General features: G+C 43.6%; 1 protein-coding gene across 1 annotated transcript; it reads right to left on the bottom strand.

The window, feature by feature from the left end:
* Positions 1 to 305: 305 nt before the first annotated feature.
* On the bottom strand, positions 306 to 4,182 carry LOC120021975 (transcription factor SOX-4-like). The gene has a single exon (XM_038965778.1). It carries the CDS (start codon positions 3,653 to 3,655, stop codon positions 2,495 to 2,497), a length of 1,161 nt encoding a protein of 386 aa, XP_038821706.1. The 5' UTR covers positions 3,656 to 4,182; the 3' UTR covers positions 306 to 2,494.
* Positions 4,183 to 19,371: the final 15,189 nt, after the last annotated feature.

Here is a 19,371-nt window from a genome sequence, read left to right on the forward strand (position 1 = left end):
CATTAAATGGCGTCCCCAGCCAATTGTGTGCGGCCTCCTCGCTCTCGGATACAGTGTTGCCGTGGCAGCCACGTTTTCTCCACGTGGCGATTGATAGAGAGGAGCCACTTCTATTGTTCTGAGACTCAACTCAACCCTGGCACACAAAGAAACACCTTTTACTGAGCATCCTATTTTCCTCTAAGAGGAGGACATATTTTGTGGCAAGGAGTGGCAAGATTGTACAAACACACTGGTACCCAGGCTACTGTAATTAATCGCCAGTCGCCTAAATTTTCCCAATAAATCAACGCAACGAGGACAGATTCAGTTCCAGCTGATTTTATTTCCGTCTTGAAAAAACTAAACAAACATACAAACAAACAAATAAAAATGCTCTGTATAGAGGTCTGAGGCAGTCATTGACCCGATTGGCTGGCGTTGAGTTCTATATTCAAATGAGATATGGTACGATTGGAGGAAACATGATCATACACACAGCATATTGCACAAATGAAAAAAAAAATTACAATAAAGATCCTGGACCACAATCATCTTCAACATCATAATGACAAAAGATGGCAATTTTAGTGTCTGTCGTTGATCATTATACATAGAAACACAATCGTATCTGCATTATAGTACAGTCAATAAACATAAATATCTTCAATTGATATTCTTAAAAAAAAAAAAATCTTAAACACAACAGCTATACATATACCTGAATCTGAAATACAATTGCTAATTTGCCATGCCATAATATAGGAAAACAATTAGCTAGCTAGTCTTAGCCAAGTAAGCCAACAGGTAGAAAAACGATTACATACTCTTATTATGCAATTGCGCAATGATAGATGATCGAAGCACTTCATACACCTCCCTCCACCTCCCTCCATCTCCCTCCACCTCCCTCTGACTCAAATAGGCATTTAGAATGTGTGAGTGTCACATTCCATCCAGTGGTTTCAAAACTAACTTATCAATAAAAGCAGACCAATGTTTTCTCTCTCAATCCAACAGCATATTTCTCTCTTTTTAACAGTTCTGATATACTGTAGCCTGGGTACCAGTCTGTTTGTGCCATCGTGCCACTCCTTGACAAGGACTTGACAAGATAGCACAAATAGATCTGGGTCCAAGTTATGCAAAACCACCTGTTGAAACACAGTCACTGGGTGCAGCTGACGCTCTAGTGTAAGTAGCGTGTCAATGTGTTTTACTTGGCTGGTGTAATATATGTACACTGTGCCTTTAAGAAGAAGCATGTGGCGCGATACTGTCAAGTGTAAACATTGTATAAAGAGCAGATTATGTGACAACGGACCCTCTGGCTTTGAACATCAGGAATCCAAGCAACCACCGACGGGCACTCCCTCCATAGATATTGTACAAAAATACACATATAGAAAATGACACTTACTGAGTTCTCCTTTAAAAAGTGAGAGATTTCAACATTTAAATAAGATACACTTCTAGCCCTCCTGCACAGGGATACAGACAGGTGCATGGCTTACACACAAACAAGACCTATTATACAATAACAATACCTCAAAGTATAAAAAAAAACATGTTCGGCTGGTGTAAATACATCGATATAAAAAAAACGTCATCTGATATAGAATAACTACAGCCAGATGTGCTAGGCGGTGCGCAGTAAGGGAATTGGTCCTGAAATGTGCATTCAGAGTGTAAAAGGTTTCAGAGAAAAGATTCTGAGTTTGAGTTGTTAATTAAAAGTCCTGCCGTTGATAGGAAAGCTGGTGATTGTGAACTGTGTTCTGTGATCGCACACAAACACACACTCACACTATCACTCACACACGCACACGCACACACAATCAGCGCGGTAATGACATTGTAATAACCATATTTTCAGATGCATCAGTCAATGTAACAGTGCAGACTACTCCACAAGGGAGCGCATGCATGTTAAGCTTCAGAAAAACCCACCTGAATATTACCTTCATAAACCCCGCCCACACAGAGAACAACACATGAAGAGGGTCACTAATACTGCTTTCATCTCCATGGCAACATCAAGCTCTCCAAAGTCCATTTACCCATAGTCATGTTCACCATCAACCTACAAACCTCCTCCTACCGGCCGGTTGAATACTTCAGTTCAGTAAGTCCGTGTGTGTGTGTCTGTGTGTGTGTCACTTCAAAAAGAGGCGGGCTCAGAGTCCTTCTCTCTTCGCTCTCCAAATGCAAGCGATGCACTTTCCTTCTGTTCTGCGCACCAGGCAACAATGCGCCCGTCTGTCCCCGTTCGTGTCTTTGTCAATACCCACATGGAACAGACGATTACGTTTTTGAAACACACACCCTGCACATTTTAACCTAAACACATGTCATTAATATTAGGCTTTTCTTTACAAAACGAGGGATAGTTTAGCTCACATTTCACTCTCCCCAATAATCTGAAAGAACGTCTGAAGATTCTTCTCTCACACTCACTGGGTTGTAGTTTTTCTCTTTCACTCTTGTTCTCTGTGTTTTCTCTCCTTTCCGCCGCTCAGTAAGTGAAGACAAGGTTGGAGATGGTAGACTCCAGCCAGTCTCCCGAGATCATCTCGCTGACCTCGGGGGTGCAGTAGTCGGGGAAGTCAAAGTGAGATCCCGCCCCACACTCGCCGAAGCTCCAGTCCAGGTCCCTGTCGAGCTCCGACTCACATGGCCCCATGCTGCCCAGAGACATGCTCTCAAACCCGGGGCTCGGCTGTAGCTCGAACCGCTCATCCTCCAGCTCTTCATCCGAGGAAGAAGAGAGGGAGGACGAAGAGGAGTGAGAGGCGGACGGGGTTGGAGAGGACGCACGTGTGTACCTGAGGCGGACTGCCGATGATGGTGAGGATGTTGAAAGGTTGGAGGAAAGTGCTTCGTTCGCCCCCGTCGCCTGGTCTTCATACAGGCTCATCGGGTCACAGGACTCAGACGAGCTGCTCAGGGCGGGACTCCCTGGGACTCCCACAGAGGGCGGCCCGCTGTCCAAGCTCCCTCCCCCGCTAAACATGTAGCCGCGCCTGGCTGGCTTGTCTGGTATCTGCCGGGCACCAGTCACTGTCCTGGATTTGTAGAGCGTGTGGTGATCCGCGGGAGTCGCACACTCCTGCCCCTGGGTAGGCAGCTTGGCGCTCCCCTGTCCCGGCTTGTGCGCTCTGCTGTTCCCCCTAGACCCAGAGCTTCTTTTCGATGAGGACTTAGAACCCCCGCTCCTATCCGCTCCTTTCTCTCCTCTCTCTCCCCGCTCTGTCTTGGAGCTGGGCGTCTTAACCTTCTTCCGTGGCCGATACTTGTAGTCAGGGTAGTCGGCCATGTGCTTGAGTCGCAGCCGCTCTGCTTCCCGGATAAACGGGATCTTATCTGCGTCTTTGAGCAGTTTCCAGCGCTTGCCCAGCCGCTTGGAAATCTCAGCGTTGTGCATGTCCGGGCTCTGCTCCATGATCTTTCTCCTCTCGATCTGAGACCACACCATAAATGCGTTCATCGGTCTCTTGATGTGTCCCGTGGGGGTTTTACACCAGGCGACGTTGCCTCGGTCCCCTCCCGTGGAGGATAGCGGAGACCCGGGAGTCGGAGACGCGTCCATCTCCAAGTCCATATCTCCGGTATCGGTGCAGTCCCCACCAGGAGAGAATGAATCTGTGCTCTCTGAGTGGCTCATGTGCTGTACCATCGTTTCTCTTTCTTTCTCAATCTCTCGGTTAGACAGAAAACGTACCAAAAAAAGTGCTGTTCAGAATTATGTTATGGTGAGAAAGTGCGCAAAAGTTGCCAATGTTGTTATATCATCGGTTTTCTTTCAGTCACTCAATAAACGTATGTTTATGTAACCACACTGGACGGATTGCGTAAAAGTTATTGCAAGTCTCCTCTATCTTTCAGTCCGTTTTGGAGACGCTGCGCAGTCAGTCTCTAGTGCGCGTATATCTTCAAAAAAAGAGAACGAAATAACAAATTAAAAATGTTCAACGTTCTGCAATCAAACGTTCAACTGCCAGTGCGACTGAAAACTCGCCCTGTGATACCTAGAGCACTTCGCTGCTGAAAACAACTCTGTAACTTTCCTATGAGAGGTATAATATCGCTGCCTGCGCAGCTCGCCTTAGCAGTGACAGAACCATGTGGAAGAATGGAAGTGTCGCACTTTTTCATAGTCCTCTCTTTCCTGATCGGTCTGCCAGTATACTGTAAACATAACGTTCAACGCTACACACTTTTATATCCCCTTCGCGAGAAATAAAGGCTACACTAAACAGCCAATCACAGGCTGTCTCTATCCTGTTTTTGTCCAAAACCACGCCTAGTCGGAGTCCATTGGCTGAATAAACCGTGTAATAATAATCGGTCTGCAATGAACATTCGTGTATCTGACCTCATTCCTGTCTGACGGAACCGAACTGAGAGTTAAAACTTCGCAGTCCTTTCTCTGCCGCCTTTCTCAATAACAAGACCCATGCTTATAAATAGAAATGCATTAGTTCAATGCAATGTGGATTAAGTTATTCTGGAATTAGATCTTGTGCAATTTTCGATTATATAAATACAAAAGAAAGTAAACTATTTCAGTAAATGTTATTAAATGGTATATTATATTAAACCAACGCCAGCCATGACAGGCATAGGTTGTGTCCTGAGATTACAGACTAGTACTAAAACACTTGAAGTAGGCATCCTAGAGTTAAGTCAACAAGTTACTATATCATTGTGTTTACTTGAAAATACATGATACAATATACATTTATAATATACACGGTATTTGTTTACATAACCTTTTATTAATTAAATCACATAAAGAGTACCCATTAGATAAATCATAACACAGGCATCATATCCATTTTCCAGCAACATGTGTATTGTTGATCTAACAGCTAGAGGTTATTGTTTGAGCGCACATGGTCCCTACAGCTCACAAGGCCATGCGCTCATAACGCAGATTGTTATTGTTCTGTCTCTCTCTCAGATGCGCTCTGGTTGGTCGCGCGGCATCGCTAGATGTCAGCGTAGAGCCAGAGAGAAAGTGATTCATGTTTTCATCATAAGTGAGTGTTTGTGTGTGTCTGTATTTTTTTGTGTATGTGTGTCTGTCTGTGTCTGTGCGTGTGTGTGCACGTACCTTAAATAAATCATACATTTTAATATCAATTCCTCGTTAAACTGTCTTCATCAAGATACTTTGGTATAAAATTGTGCACTACCCTATAAATCCTGGTCTAAAGTAGTGCACTACTACCCTATAGACCCTGGTCTAAAGTAGTGCACTACTACCCTATAGACCCTGGTCTAAAGTAGTGCACTACTACCCTATAGACCCTGGTCTAAAGTAGTGCACTACTACCCTATAAATCCTGGTCTAAAGTAGTGCACTACTACCCTATAGACCCTGGTCTAAAGTAGTGCACTACTACCCTATAGACCCTGGTATAAAGTTGTGCACTACATTGTGAATAGGGTGCCATTTGGGACCCGGATACACTACACAGTGGATGTATTACCTTGCTGTTATTCTCCATGAGTAGCCTACACAGGGAATCAGTTAAGACCTGCCAGACAGGGGGGTGGAGCTCAACCGTATGATTCCCATGGACAGTGGGAAAGAGGCTTCTCGTTTGTCCCAACTGCAGAGGAATGAAGCTTCCAATTTGACTTAAGGTCATACACAATGGGGCCTTTAAGTGTTCGTGTGTGTTTGTGTGTGTGTGTGTGTGTGTGTGTGTGTGTGTGTGTGTGTGTGTGTGTGTGTGTGTGTGTGTGTGTGTGTGTGTGTGTGTGTGTGTGTGTGTGCGTGCGTGTGTGTGCGTGTGTGTGCCGTTAATGCAAATACTTATCTTGTTTAACTAAGTGAAGGGGACTTTCCAACCAGTTCAAACTTTGAAATCCTGGAAAAACTCCAACTCAGTTATAACAGGCTTGTTAGAAACTGAATGACTCATTGCATGCAAACACACACACACACACACACACACACACACACACACACACACACACACACACACACACACACACACACACACACACACACACACACACACACACACACACACACACACACAGACACACACACACACACACACACACACTTTGTTTTGTTGACCAGTTTCTGTCCTCTGAGTCATAGGCAGACTGCATGTTCTGTCTGCTGTGTGTATGAAGGTGGCAGACAGCGCAGGTGGTCAGTTCTCCCCACATTGTTACTGTTACAAGCCACTGATACCAGAAGGCCTTGCACATTACACAATCTTTAAAAAACACATCATGAGGATGAACAGAGAGAGACGGCTGGTATGAAAACAGACAAATAGGAGGGAGAACAAAGGAGAACAAATGGAGATCAGAGGGGGATCAGACGGGGATCAAAGGGAGATCAGAGGGAGACCAGAGGGAGACCAGAGGGAGATCAGATGGGGATCAGAGGGAGATCAGAGGGAGATCAGAGGGAGATCAGAGGGAGACCAGAGGGAGATCAGAGGGAGATCAGAGGGAAAGAGAGAGATCAGAGGGAGATCAGATGGGGATCAGGGGGGATCAGAGGGAGATCAGAGGGAGATCAGAGGGAGATCAGAGGAAGATAAGACGGCGATCAGACGGGGATCAGACGGCGATCAGAGGGAGATCAGATGGGGATCAGAGGGAGATCAGAGGAAGACCAGATGGAGATCAAAGGGAGATCAGAGGGAGACCAGATGGAGATCAAAGGGAGATCAGACACACCAAAACAACACTAGACACTATGGAACACAAAGATTTTACTATCTCATCCTGGAATATACAAGGCCTGAGGTCATCTGCCTTTGGCCTTAAAAACTTATTCTGGCTGCAAGCCCGAGGCCGGCCACAATATGACAACAGCCACTTCAAGTGCAGGGCGCGAAATTCAAAATATATTTTTTAGAAATATTTAACTTTCACACATTAATAAGTCCAATACAGCAAATGAAAGGTACACATCTTGTGAATCCAGCCAACATGTCCGATTTTTAAAATGTTTTACAGCGAAAACAGCACGTATATTTATGTTAGCTCACCACCAAATACAAAAAAGGACAGACATTTTTCACAGCACAGGTAGCATGCACAAAGCCAACCTAACTAACCAAGAACCAACCAAACTAACCAACAAACAACTTCATCAGATGACAGTCTTATAACATGTTATTCAATAAATCTATGTTTTGTTCGAAAAATGTGCATATTTCAGGTATAAATCATAGTTTACATTGCAGCTACAATCAGAAATTGCACCGAAAGCAGCCATAATAATTACAGACACCAACGTCAAATACCTAAATACTCATCATAAAACATTTCTGAAAAATACATAGTGTACAGCAAATGAAAGACAGGCATCTTGTGATTCCAGCCAATATTTCCGATTTCTTAAGTGTTTTACAGCGAAAACACAATATAGCGTTATATTAGCTTACCACAATAGCCAGAAACACAAGCCATTTCCCAGCAGCAAAAGTTAGCGATCGTAACAAACCAGCAAAATATATATAATTTTTGACTAACCTTGATATGCTTCATCAGATGACAGTCCTATAACATCAGGTTATACATACACTTATGTTTTGTTCGAAAATGTGCATATTTAGAGCTGAAATCAGTGGTTATACATTGTGCTAACGTAGCTACTTTTTCCCACAACGTCCGGATATTTTTCTGACACTTTTTCTGACACACATATTCTGACCAAATAGCTATTCATAAACATAACTAAAAAAGACATGTTGTATAGGAAATGATAGATACACTAGTTCTTAATGCAATCGCCGTGCTAGAATTCTAAAAATAACTTCATTACGACATACAGCTTAGGTATGGCGAGAGAGTACCCAAAAGCTGGGCGCAAACGACTAGTTCACATGTTCGACAGATATATGAAATAGCATCATAAAATGGGTCCTACTTTTGCTGATCTTTCATCAGAATGTTGTACAAGGGGTCCTTTGTCCAGAACAATCGTTGTTTGGATTTAGAACGGCCTTTTTCCCTCTCGATTTAGCAAGCACACTTGCCAAGTGGCACGAATCTCTCCATGTCAACAAACGGAAGAGAACGGAACACGGCAAAACTCCCGAAAAAATGTCAATAATCTGATTAAACTATATTGAAAAAACATACTTTACGATGATATTGTCACATGTATCAAATAAAATCAAAGCCGGAGATAGTAGTCGCCTATAACGACAGCTTTTCAAAAGGCAATCCCCGGTTCCTTCTTGCGCCTTCCTGAAAACAGGAAATGGGTGACACGTCATTCCAAGAGGATTTATTCCAACTCAGACCAAGATAAACACTTAATTTCTTCTCTCACTGCCTCTTGACATCTAGGGGAAGGTGTATGACGTGCATGTATACTAATACGTATCATGCCCATTTATAGGCAGGCCCTAGAAGAGCGCATCGATTTCAGATTTTCCACTTCCTGGTCAGGAAGTTTGTGCCAAATGAGTTCTGTTTTACTCACAGATATAATTCAAACGGTTTTAGAAACTAGAGAGTGTTTTCTATCCAATAGTAATAATAATATGCATATTGTACGAGCAAGAATTGAGTACGAGGCCGTTTGAAATGGGCACCTTTTATCTGGCTACTCAATACTGCCCCTGCAGCCCAAACAGGTTAAGAGCAGGAACCCAGACTTCATCAAAGAAATTGGAAATATTGACATTGTCATCCTACAGAAACATGGTGTAGAGGAGATGGACCCACTGGTTGCCCTCTAGGTAACAGAGAGCTGGTAGTCCCATCCACCAAACCATCAGGTGTGAAACAGGGAAGAGACTCAGGGGGTATGCTAATTTGGAGTAGAGCAGACCTAACCCACTCTATTCAATTAGTCAAAACAGGAACATTTTACATCTGGCTAGAAATGAATGATATTATCTTAACCTCTAATTCCTCCCAATCCCGGATCCGGGAGCACCCCCATCAGTAAAAAAGCTGACTAGCATAGCGTCACAAGTAAATACTAGCATCTAAATATCATTAAATCACAAGTGTAAGACACCAGATGAAAGATACACATCTTGTGAATCCAGCAATCATTTCTGATTTTTTAAATGTTTTACAGGGAAGACACAATATGTAAATCTATTAGCTAACCACGTTAGCAAAAGACACCACTTTTTTTACTCCACCATTTTTTTCCTGCATAGGTAGCTATCACAAATTCGACCAAATAAAGATATAAATAGCCACTAACCAAGAAACAACTTCATCAGATGACAGTCTGATAACATTTTTATTGTATAGCATATGTTTTGTTAGAAAAATGTGCATATTTCAGGTATAAATCATAGTTTACCATTGCAGCCACCATCACAACTCTCACCAAAGCGACTAGAATAACTACAGAGAGCAACGTGAATTACCTAAATACTCATCATAAAACATTTCTGAAAAATACACAGCGTACAGCAAATGAAAGACCAAGATCTTGTGAATCCAGCCAATATTTCTGATTTTTTAAGTGTTTTACAGCGATATAGCATTATATTAGCTTACCACAATAGCCAGAAACACAAGCCATTTACCAGCAGCAAAGGTTAGCGATCGTAACAAACAAGCAAAAGATATATAATTTTTGACTAACCTTCATAAACTTCTTCAGATGACAGTCCTGTAACATCATATTACACAATGCATATAGGGTTTGTTCGAAAATGTGCATATGTAGCGGCACAAATCGTGGTTATACAATGTGATTAGTAGGCAAACTTCAAGCAATCTGTCCGGCGCCATCTTGGAGAGGCACCTAATCTAATCGATAACTAATCATAAACTTGACTAAAAAATACAGGTTGGACAGCAAATTAAAGATACATTAGTTCTTAATGCAACCGCTGTGTTAGATTTTTAAAATTAACGTTACTACTACATACAGCGTGCGCTAAAGCGAGACCGCACCGAAATTCATGGCGGAATTATTGTTTAACATTTTTCAACATAAATACGAATTAACAGCATAAAGACTTCTTACTATTTGACGAGCTTCCATCAGAATCTTGGGCAAGGTGTCCTTTCTCCAGAACAATCGTCTTTTGGTTGAAAGATTTCCTCTTCTCCTGTAGAATTAGCAGCTAACGCTAGCTATGTGCCGGAGAGGTGTCCAACTCGTGATAGCGCGTGACAAAGAAATTCCAGAAAATCGCAATAAACTGATATAAACTGCTATAAATCGGTTTAAATTAACTACCTTATGATGTCTTTAACACCTATAACGAATAAAAACATGACCGGATATATCTAAGGCCTATAACCGGAGCGTTCTAGAGCCACAGCCAGATGTCCTTCCTGCGTCAGAGCGAAGTGAACAAAGGCCGGACACTTTTTTCCCAGGCCATTTATAACCTCTCAGTTCTGCCTAGCAACCCCATTTCAACTCTCACTATTCGCTGACACCCAGGGGAAGACGTATGCAGTGCATCTCAACCAATAGAAGACAGGCAAATTAATAAACTGACCTGGAAACAGCTTGCAGATTTCAGCATTCTCACACCCTCATAGGAAAAGTGCTCCAACTCCTGTTCTGTTTCACTCACAGATATAATTCAAACGGTTTTAGAAACTAGAGAGTGTTTTCTATCTGTGGTGAATTAAATGCCAGAACAGAACAAGAACCTGACTCTCTCAGCACACAGGGGGACAAACACCTACCTGGAAGTGACAGAATTCCCTCCCAAATATCCCCCCCCTAGACACAACTATGACAAAACAACCAACAAAAATGGGTCACAACTCCTGCAGCTCTGTCGCACGTTGGGTCTGTACATCGTCAATGGTAGTCTGTGAGGAGACTCCTATGGTAGGTAAACCTACAGCTCATCCCATTGCAATAGTACTGTATATTACTTTATCACTGAACTCAACCCAGAAACTCAGAGCGTTCACAGTCAGCCCACTGACACCCCTTTCAGTTTACAGCAAAATCACAGTCTACTTGAACAGAGCAATAATCAACCATGAGGCATCAAAGCCAAAGGAACTGAGTAATATTAAGAAATGCTACAGATGGAAGGAAAATAGTACAGAAACCTACCAAAAAACAATTAGGCAACAATAAATTCAATCCCTTTTAGACTGAATTACCAGGAGAAAACGTTTCACTTGTAATAATGAAGGTGTAAAATTGGCAGTAGAAAACCTAAGCAGTATATTTGACCTCTCAGCTTCCCTATCAAACATTTTTCAAGCAGTCAACCAAAGAAAACAATAATGACAAATGGTTTGATGAAGAATTCAAAAACCTAAGAAATAAATTGAGAAAACCTGTCGAAACAAAAACCTAGAAACCCACGAAACCTGAGTCTACGCCTTCACTATGGTGAATCACTAAAACAATACAGAAAACCTGAGCCTACGCCTTCACTATGGTGAATCACTAAAACAATACAGAAAACCTGAGCCTACGCCTTCACTATGGTGAATCACTAAAACAATACAGAAAACCTGAGCCTACGCCTTCACTATGGTGAATCACTAAAACAATACAGAAAACCTGAGCCTACGCCTTCACTATGGTGAATCACTAAAACAATACAGAAAACCTGAGCCTACGCCTTCACTATGGTGAATCACTAAAACAATACAGAAAACCTGAGTCTACGCCTTCACTATGGTGAATCACTAAAACAATACAGAAAACCTGAGCCTACGCCTTCACTATGGTGAATCACTAAAACAATACAGAAAACCTGAGCCTACGCCTTCACTATGGTGAATCACTAAAACAATACAGAAAACCTAAGCCTACGCCTTCACTATGGTGAATCACTAAAACAATACAGAAAACCTGAGCCTACGCCTTCACTATGGTGAATCACTAAAACAATACAGAAAACCTGAGTCTACTCCTTCACTATGGTGAATCACTAAAACAATACAGAAAACCTGAGCCTACGCCTTCACTATGGTGAATCACTAAAACAATACAGAAAACCTGAGTCTACGCCTTCACTATGGTGAATCACTAAAACAATACAGAAAACCTGAGCCTACGCCTTCACTATGGTGAATCACTAAAACAATACAGAAAACCTGAGCCTACGCCTTCACTATGGTGAATCACTAAAACAATACAGAAAACCTGAGCCTACGCCTTCACTATGGTGAATCACTAAAACAATACAGAAAACCTGAGCCTACGCCTTCACTATGGTGAATCACTAAAACAATACAGAAAACCTGAGCCTACGCCTTCACTATGGTGAAACACTAAAACAATACAGAAAACCTGAGTCTACGCCTTCACTATGGTGAAACACTAAAACAATACAGAAAACCTGAGCCTACGCCTTCACTATGGTGAATCACTAAAACAATACAGAAAACCTGAGCCTACGCCTTCACTATGGTGAATCACTAAAACAATACAGAAAACCTGAGCCTACGCCTTCACTATGGTGAATCACTAAAACAATACAGAAAACCTGAGTCTACGCCTTCACTATGGTGAATCACTAAAACAATACAGAAATACGCTATGGAAAAAGAAGGAACAGCATGTCAGAAATCAGCTCAATGTAATTAAAGAATCCATAGACTCTAACAACTTCTGGTAAAATTGGAAAACCAACAACAACAGGAAGAGTTATCAATGCAAAACAGAGATGTCTGGGTAAACCACTTCTCCAATCTTTTTTGGCTCTATAATAACAAGCAAACAGCAAAAACATATACATTATAAAATATAAATCTTAGAATCAATTATTAAAGACTACCAGAACCCACTGGATTCTCCAATTACATTGAATGAACTGAAGGACAAAATACAAACCCTAAAACACAAAAAGGCATGTGGTACCCTAAATGAAATTATAAAAAATATAAAAAATTATTTAAAAAATACAGACCAGATAATTAGCATAATCCTCAGCTCTGGCATATTCCCCAGTATTTGGAACCAAGGACTGATCACCCCAATCCACAAAAGTGGAGACAAATTTGACCCCAATAACTACCATTGGATATGCGTCAACAGCAACCTTCGGAAATCTGATGTCAAATGTCTACTGTTTCCTGATGATCTGGTGCTTCTGTCCCCAACCAAGGAGGGTCTACAGCAGCACCAACCAAGGAGGGCCTACAGCAACACCTACCAAGGAGGGTCTACAGCAGCACCAACCAAGGAGGGTCTACAGCAGCACCAACCAAGGAGGGTCTAGAGCAGCACAAACCAAGGAGGGTCTACAGCAGCACCAACCAAGGAGGGTCTACAGCAGCACCAACCAAGGAGGGTCTACAGCAGCACCAACCAAGGAGGGTCTACAGCAGCACCAACCAAGGAGGGTCTACAGCAGCACCAACCAAGGAGGGTCTACAGCAGCACCAACCAAGGAGGGTCTACAGCAGCACCAACCAAGGAGGGTCTACAGCAGCACCAACCAAGGAGGGCCTACTGCAGCACCTACCAAGGAGGGTCTACAGCAGCACCAACCAATGAGGGTCTACAGCAGCACCAACCAAGGAGGGTCTACAGCAGCACCAACCAAGGAGGGTCTACAGCAGCACCAACCAAGGAGGGTCTACAGCAGCACCTACCAAGGAGGGTCTACAGCAGCACCAACCAAGGAGGGTCTACAGCAGCACCAACCAAGGAGGGCTTACAGCAGCACCTACCAAGGAGGGTCTACAGCAGCACCAACCAAGGAGGGCTTACAGCAGCACCAACCAAGGAGGGTCTACAGCAGCACCAACCAAGGAGGGCCTACAGCAGCACCAACCAAGGAGGGTCTACAGCAGCACCAACCAAGGAGGGCTTACAGCAGCACCAACCAAGGAGGGTCTACAGCAGCACCAACCAAGGAGGGTCTACAGCCACACAAACCAAGGAGGGTCTACAGCAGCACCAACCAAGGAGGGCCTACAGCAGCACCAACCAAGGAGGGTCTACAGCAGCACCAACCAAGGAGGGTCTACAGCAGCACCGAGATCTTGTGCACAGATTCTGTCAGACCTGTCCCCTGACAGTAAATCTCAGTAAGACAAAAATAATGATGTTCCAAAAAAGGTCCAGTTGCCAGGACAACAAATACAAATTCCATCTAGACACCGTTGCCCTAAGAGCACACAAAAAACTATACATAGCTCGGCCTAAACATCAACGCCACAGGTAACTTCAACAAAGCTGTGAATGAGCTGAGAGACAAGGCAAGAAGGAACATACAATTCGACATAACAATTAGGATCTGACAAAAAATACATGAATCATTTATCAAACTCATTGCCCTTTATGGTTGTGAGGTCTGGGGTCCGCTCACCAACCAAGAATTCACAAAATGGGGGACACACAAAATTGAGACTCTGCATGCAGAATTCTACAAAAATATCTTCTGTGTACAACGTAAAACACCAAATAATCCATGCAGAGCAGAATTAGGCCGATACCCGCTGATTATCAACATCCAGAAAAGAGCCGTTAAACTCTACAACAAAAATATTTTTACGTAACACATTGGAATGAATCAACAAAAAAACTGAGCAAACTTGAATGTGATTTGGCCCTAAACAGAGAGTACATAGTGGCAGAATACCTGACTACTGTGACTGACCCAAACGTAAGGAAAGATTTGATTATGTACAAACTCAGTGAGCATAGCCTTGCTATTGAGAAAGGCCGCCGTAGGCAGACCTGGCTATGAAGAGAAGACAGGCTATGTGCACACTGCCCACAAAGTGAGGTGGAAACTGAGCTGCGCTTCCTAACCTCCTGCCCAATGTATGACCATATTAGAGAGACATATTTCCCTCAGATTTCACAGACCCACAAAGAATTCGAAAACAAATACAAATTTGATCAACTCCCATATCTACTGGGTGAAATACCACAGTGTGACATCACAGCAGCAAGATGTGTGACCTGTTGCCACAAGAACAAAGAACAATAACAAACACCATTGTAAATACAACCTATATTTATGTTTATTTATTTTCCTTTTGTACTTTAACTACTTGCACATCAGTACAACACTGTATATAGAAATACTATGACATTTGTAATGTCTTTATTCTTTTGGAACTTCTGTGAGTGTAATGTTTACTGTTAATTTTTTATTGTATATTTCTCTTTTGCTTGTTTTGGCAATGCACACATATGCTTCCCATGCCAATAAAGCCACTTAAATTGAATTGAAAGAGAGAGAGAGAGACAGGGAGAGACAGAGAGAGAGAGAGCGAGAGAGACAGAGACAGAGAGGGGGAGAGAGAGAGAGACAGAGAGGGAGAGAGAGAGAGAGAGGCAGAGACAGAGAGGGAGACAGAGACAGAGAGGGAGAGAGAGACAGAGACAGAGAGGGAGAGAGAGACAGAGAGAGAGAGAGACAGAGAGAGACATAGAGAGAGACAGAGAGACAGAGAGAGAGAGAGAGAGACAGAGAGAGAGACAGAGAGGGAGAGAGAGACAGAGACAGAGAGGGAGAGAGAGACAGAGAGAGAGACAGAGAGAGAGAGACAGAGAGAGAGACAGAGAGAGAGAGACAGAGAGAGAGAGACAGAGAGAGAGACAGAGAGAGAGACAGAGAGAGAGACAGAGAGAGAGACAGAGAGAGAGAGAGAGAGACAGAGAGAGAGACAGAGAGAGAGTAAGAAAGAGAGTGAGATTGTTAGATTACTTGTTAGATTTGTGTTTATAAGGTAGTTGTTGGGGAATTGTCAGATTACTTGTTAGATATTACTGCACTGTTGGAACTAGGAGCACAAGCATTTCGCTACATTTGCATTAACATCTGCTAACCATGTGTATGTGACCAATAACATTTGATTTGATTTGAGATAGAGAGTGACAGAGAAATAAATACATTTGTGGAGGGATAGAGGAGGCTTCCTCGTCTTCTTGAAAAGTAGATTGCATTTATTTTCCTCTTTTTAGGAGGAGAGGATGAAATGGAGTCATCAGATGTATGAGACGATGAAATGGGGGTCGTCAGCTGTATGAGAGGATGAAATGGGGTCATCAGATGTATGAGAGGATGAAATGGGGGTCATCAGCTGTATGAGAGGATGAAATGGGGGTCGTCAGCTGTATGAGAGGATGAAATGGGGTCATCAGATGTATGAGAGGATGAAATGGGGGTCATCAGCTGTATGAGAGGATGAAATGGGGTCATCAGATGTATGAGAGGATGAAATGGGGGTCATCAGCTGTATGAGAGGATGAAATGGGGGTCGTCAGCTGTATGAGAGGATGAAATGGGGGTCGTCAGCTGTATGAGAGGATGAAATGGGGGTCATCAGATGTATGAGAGGATGAAATGGGGGTCATCAGATGTATGAGAGGATGAAATGGGGGTCATCAGATGTATGAGAGAATGAAATGGGGGTCGTCAGCTGTATGAGAGGATGAAATGGGGGTCATCAGCTGTATGAGAGGATGAAATGGAGTCATCAGATGTATGAGAGGATGAAATGGAGTCATCAGATGTATGAGAGGATGAAATGGAGTCATCAGATGTATGAGAGGATGAAATGGGGGTCATCAGATGTATGAGAGGATGAAATGGGGGTCATCAGATGTATGAGAGGATGAAATGGGGGTCGTCAGCTGTATGAGAGGATGAAATGGGGGTCATCAGATGTATGAGAGGATGAAATGGGGGTCATCAGATGTATGAGAGGATGAAATGGGGGTCATCAGATGTATGAGAGGATGAAATGGGGGTTGTCAGCTGTATGAGAGGATGAAATGGGGGTCATCAGCTGTATGAGAGGTTGAAATGGAGTCATCAGATGTATGAGAGGATGAAATGGAGTCATCAGATGTATGAGAGGATGAAATGGAGTCATCAGATGTATGAGAGGATGAAATGGGGTCATCAGATGTTCGGAGACAAGACAATTTATTGTTTGATAGAAAGAGCGATGGAAATGAAAAGTGAGAACTATTGAGACAGAACCTGACAAAGAATAATGTATTATTTTGCTCCCCGTAAAGTATGTATGTCGTGTTGAGAGGTATTTTCGTCTTTCTTCTTTGCAATAAATTGTCATTTGTTTTTGTCGGTCGACGGCGTTTTCAGATCAACGAAGTTCCCCGAGGGAAGAGAGAGGGTGTGGTCTGACAATGTAACGCCCCGATAAGTCCCATAATGCCGTTCTCCTGGAGATGACAAGGCAAGTCAGATGGTAGCTGTGTCATGGCGAGACAGCCGCACACACACTCTAGCTGGAAAACACACACACACACACACAGTGAGACAGAGCTGGGTATCAGTCTGTTGCTGCAGGACTCAGATGTACAGCGGAAACGAGAGCACACACACTGCGACACAACTGCACTCTGTTTTTTCGGGGGCATCTCTGATAAGCTCGGGGAGAGGAGAGCGGGATGAGGAAGAGAGCAGAGGAAGATGAGCGAAGAGAAAAGTCTTCTCGAAAAGTCGACTGCACTTATTTTCTTCCCAGAAGGGGTAGATCGTTTTCGGAGAAGTGGATGAAACGGGGTCGTCAGTTTTTTGGAGTCACGGAATTTTCTGCGGATGAATCGGAGAAACAAAAGAAAAAGCAAAAAATGTGATTTATCCTGCAGAGGAACAGCAGGAGGAACAGCAGGGGGAACAGCAGAGCAGGAGGAACAGCAGAGCAGGAGGAACAGCAGAGGAGACAAAAAGCAGAAGCGAGGAAAGGAGGAGGAGAGGAACAAAAAATGTGATTTATCCTGCAGAGGAACAGCAGAGGAGACAAAAAGCAGAAGAGAGGAAAGGAGGAGGAGAGGAACGAAGAATTCGGGGAGTGCGTCCTGGAGTTAATAAGTTTTGAGCTGTGCTGCATTCGTCTGTCTGTGGATCCATCACTGGCTGCAGAGGAGGAGAGAAACAGAGGAGGGGTGAAACAGTGGAGGAGAAAAACAGAGGAGAGAAACAGAGGAGGAGAGAAACAGAGGAGGAGTGAAACAGAGGAGAGAAACAGAGGAGGAGTGAAACAGTGGAGGAGAAAAACAGAGGAGAGAAACAGAGGAGGAGAGAAACAGAGGAGGAGTGAAACAGAGGAGGAGAGAAACAGAGGAGGAGAGAAACAGTGGAGGAGAAAAACAGAGGAGAGAAACAGAGGAGGAGAGAAACAGAGGAGGAGTGAAACAGAGGAGGAGAGAAACAGAGGAGGAGAGAAACAGTGGAGGAGAGAAACAGAGGAGGGGTGAAACAGTGGAGGAGAGAAACAGAGGAGGGGTGAAACAGTGGAGGAGAAAAACAGAGGAGAGAAACAGAGGAGGAGAGAAACAGAGGAGGAGAGAAACAGAGGAGGAGAGAAACAGAGGAGAGAAACAGAGGAGGAGAGAAAGAGAGGAGGAGAGAAACAGAGGAGGAGAGAAACAGAGGAGAGAAAGAGAGGAGGAGAGAAACAGAGGAGGAGAGAAAGAGAGGAGGAGAGAAACAGAGGAGGAGAGAAACAGAGGAGGGGAGAAAGAGAGGAGGAGAAAAACAGAGGAGAGAAACAGAGGAGGAGAGAAACAGAGGAGGAGAGAAACAGAGGAGGAGAGAAACAGAGGAGAGAAAGAGAGGAGGAGAGAAACAGAGGAGGAGAGAAACAGAGGAGGAGAGAAAGAGAGGAGGAGAGAAACAGAGGAGGAGAAAAACAGAGGAGAGAAACAGAGGAGGAGAGAAACAGAGGAGGAGTGAAACAGAGGAGGAGAGAAACAGAGGAGGAGAGAAACAGTGGAGGAGAAAAACAGAGGAGAGAAACAGAGGAGGAGAGAAACAGAGGAGGAGTGAAACAGAGGAGAGAAACAGAGGAGGAGAGAAACAGAGGAGAGAAACAGAGGAGGAGAGAAACAGAGGAGAGAAACAGAGGAGGAGAGAAACAGAGGAGGAGAGAAACAGAGGAGGAGTGAAACGGAGGAGTGAAACAGAGGAGGAGAGAAACAGAAGAGGAGTGAAACAGAGGAGGAGAGAAACAGAGGAGGAGAGAAACAGAGGGAGAGTGAAAGATAGAAAGATAGAACGAAAGATAGAAGAGTAGAGAGTGATGAGGAGAGAAGCAAGTTACTCAGAGAAAAGAAAAGGACAGAGGGAGAAAATAATGGTGAGAGAGAGATAGGAGAGATAGAAAAAGAGGGATAGAGAGAGCTCTTCATCTGCCAAACATCTCCAACATTTCTCTTTGGGGCACAGCGATTCTGGGTCGTCTGTAAACCTGCGTCTCTCTTTCTCTTCTCTATCAAATTCTTACCCATTCTATGATCTCCACTTTCACTATCCTCCTCTCTTGTTAGCTCCCTCCTCCCCTCCCTCTCACAGTCCTCTCCTGCACTCAGACACACACACACAGAAATACATCTGGCATTCGGGGTGTCTGGTAACCCGGAACAACCCTGCCCCTGCAGGCTTTCCAGGCTGTGTCTGTCCTCGTCTAACCCAGGGAAAGTGTCCTGGGCTGGGGGTCAGAGGCAAGGGCGCT

The sequence above is a fragment of the Salvelinus namaycush genome, chromosome 27 (assembly GCF_016432855.1).
Source record: "Salvelinus namaycush isolate Seneca chromosome 27, SaNama_1.0, whole genome shotgun sequence".
Lineage (NCBI taxonomy): Eukaryota > Metazoa > Chordata > Actinopteri > Salmoniformes > Salmonidae > Salvelinus > Salvelinus namaycush.

What these genes read in the sequence shown, in the direction of transcription:
- LOC120021975 (XM_038965778.1), bottom strand. Translation starts at nt 3,655, where the DNA reads ATGGTACAGCACATGAGCCACTCAGAGAGCACAGATTCATTCTCTCCT.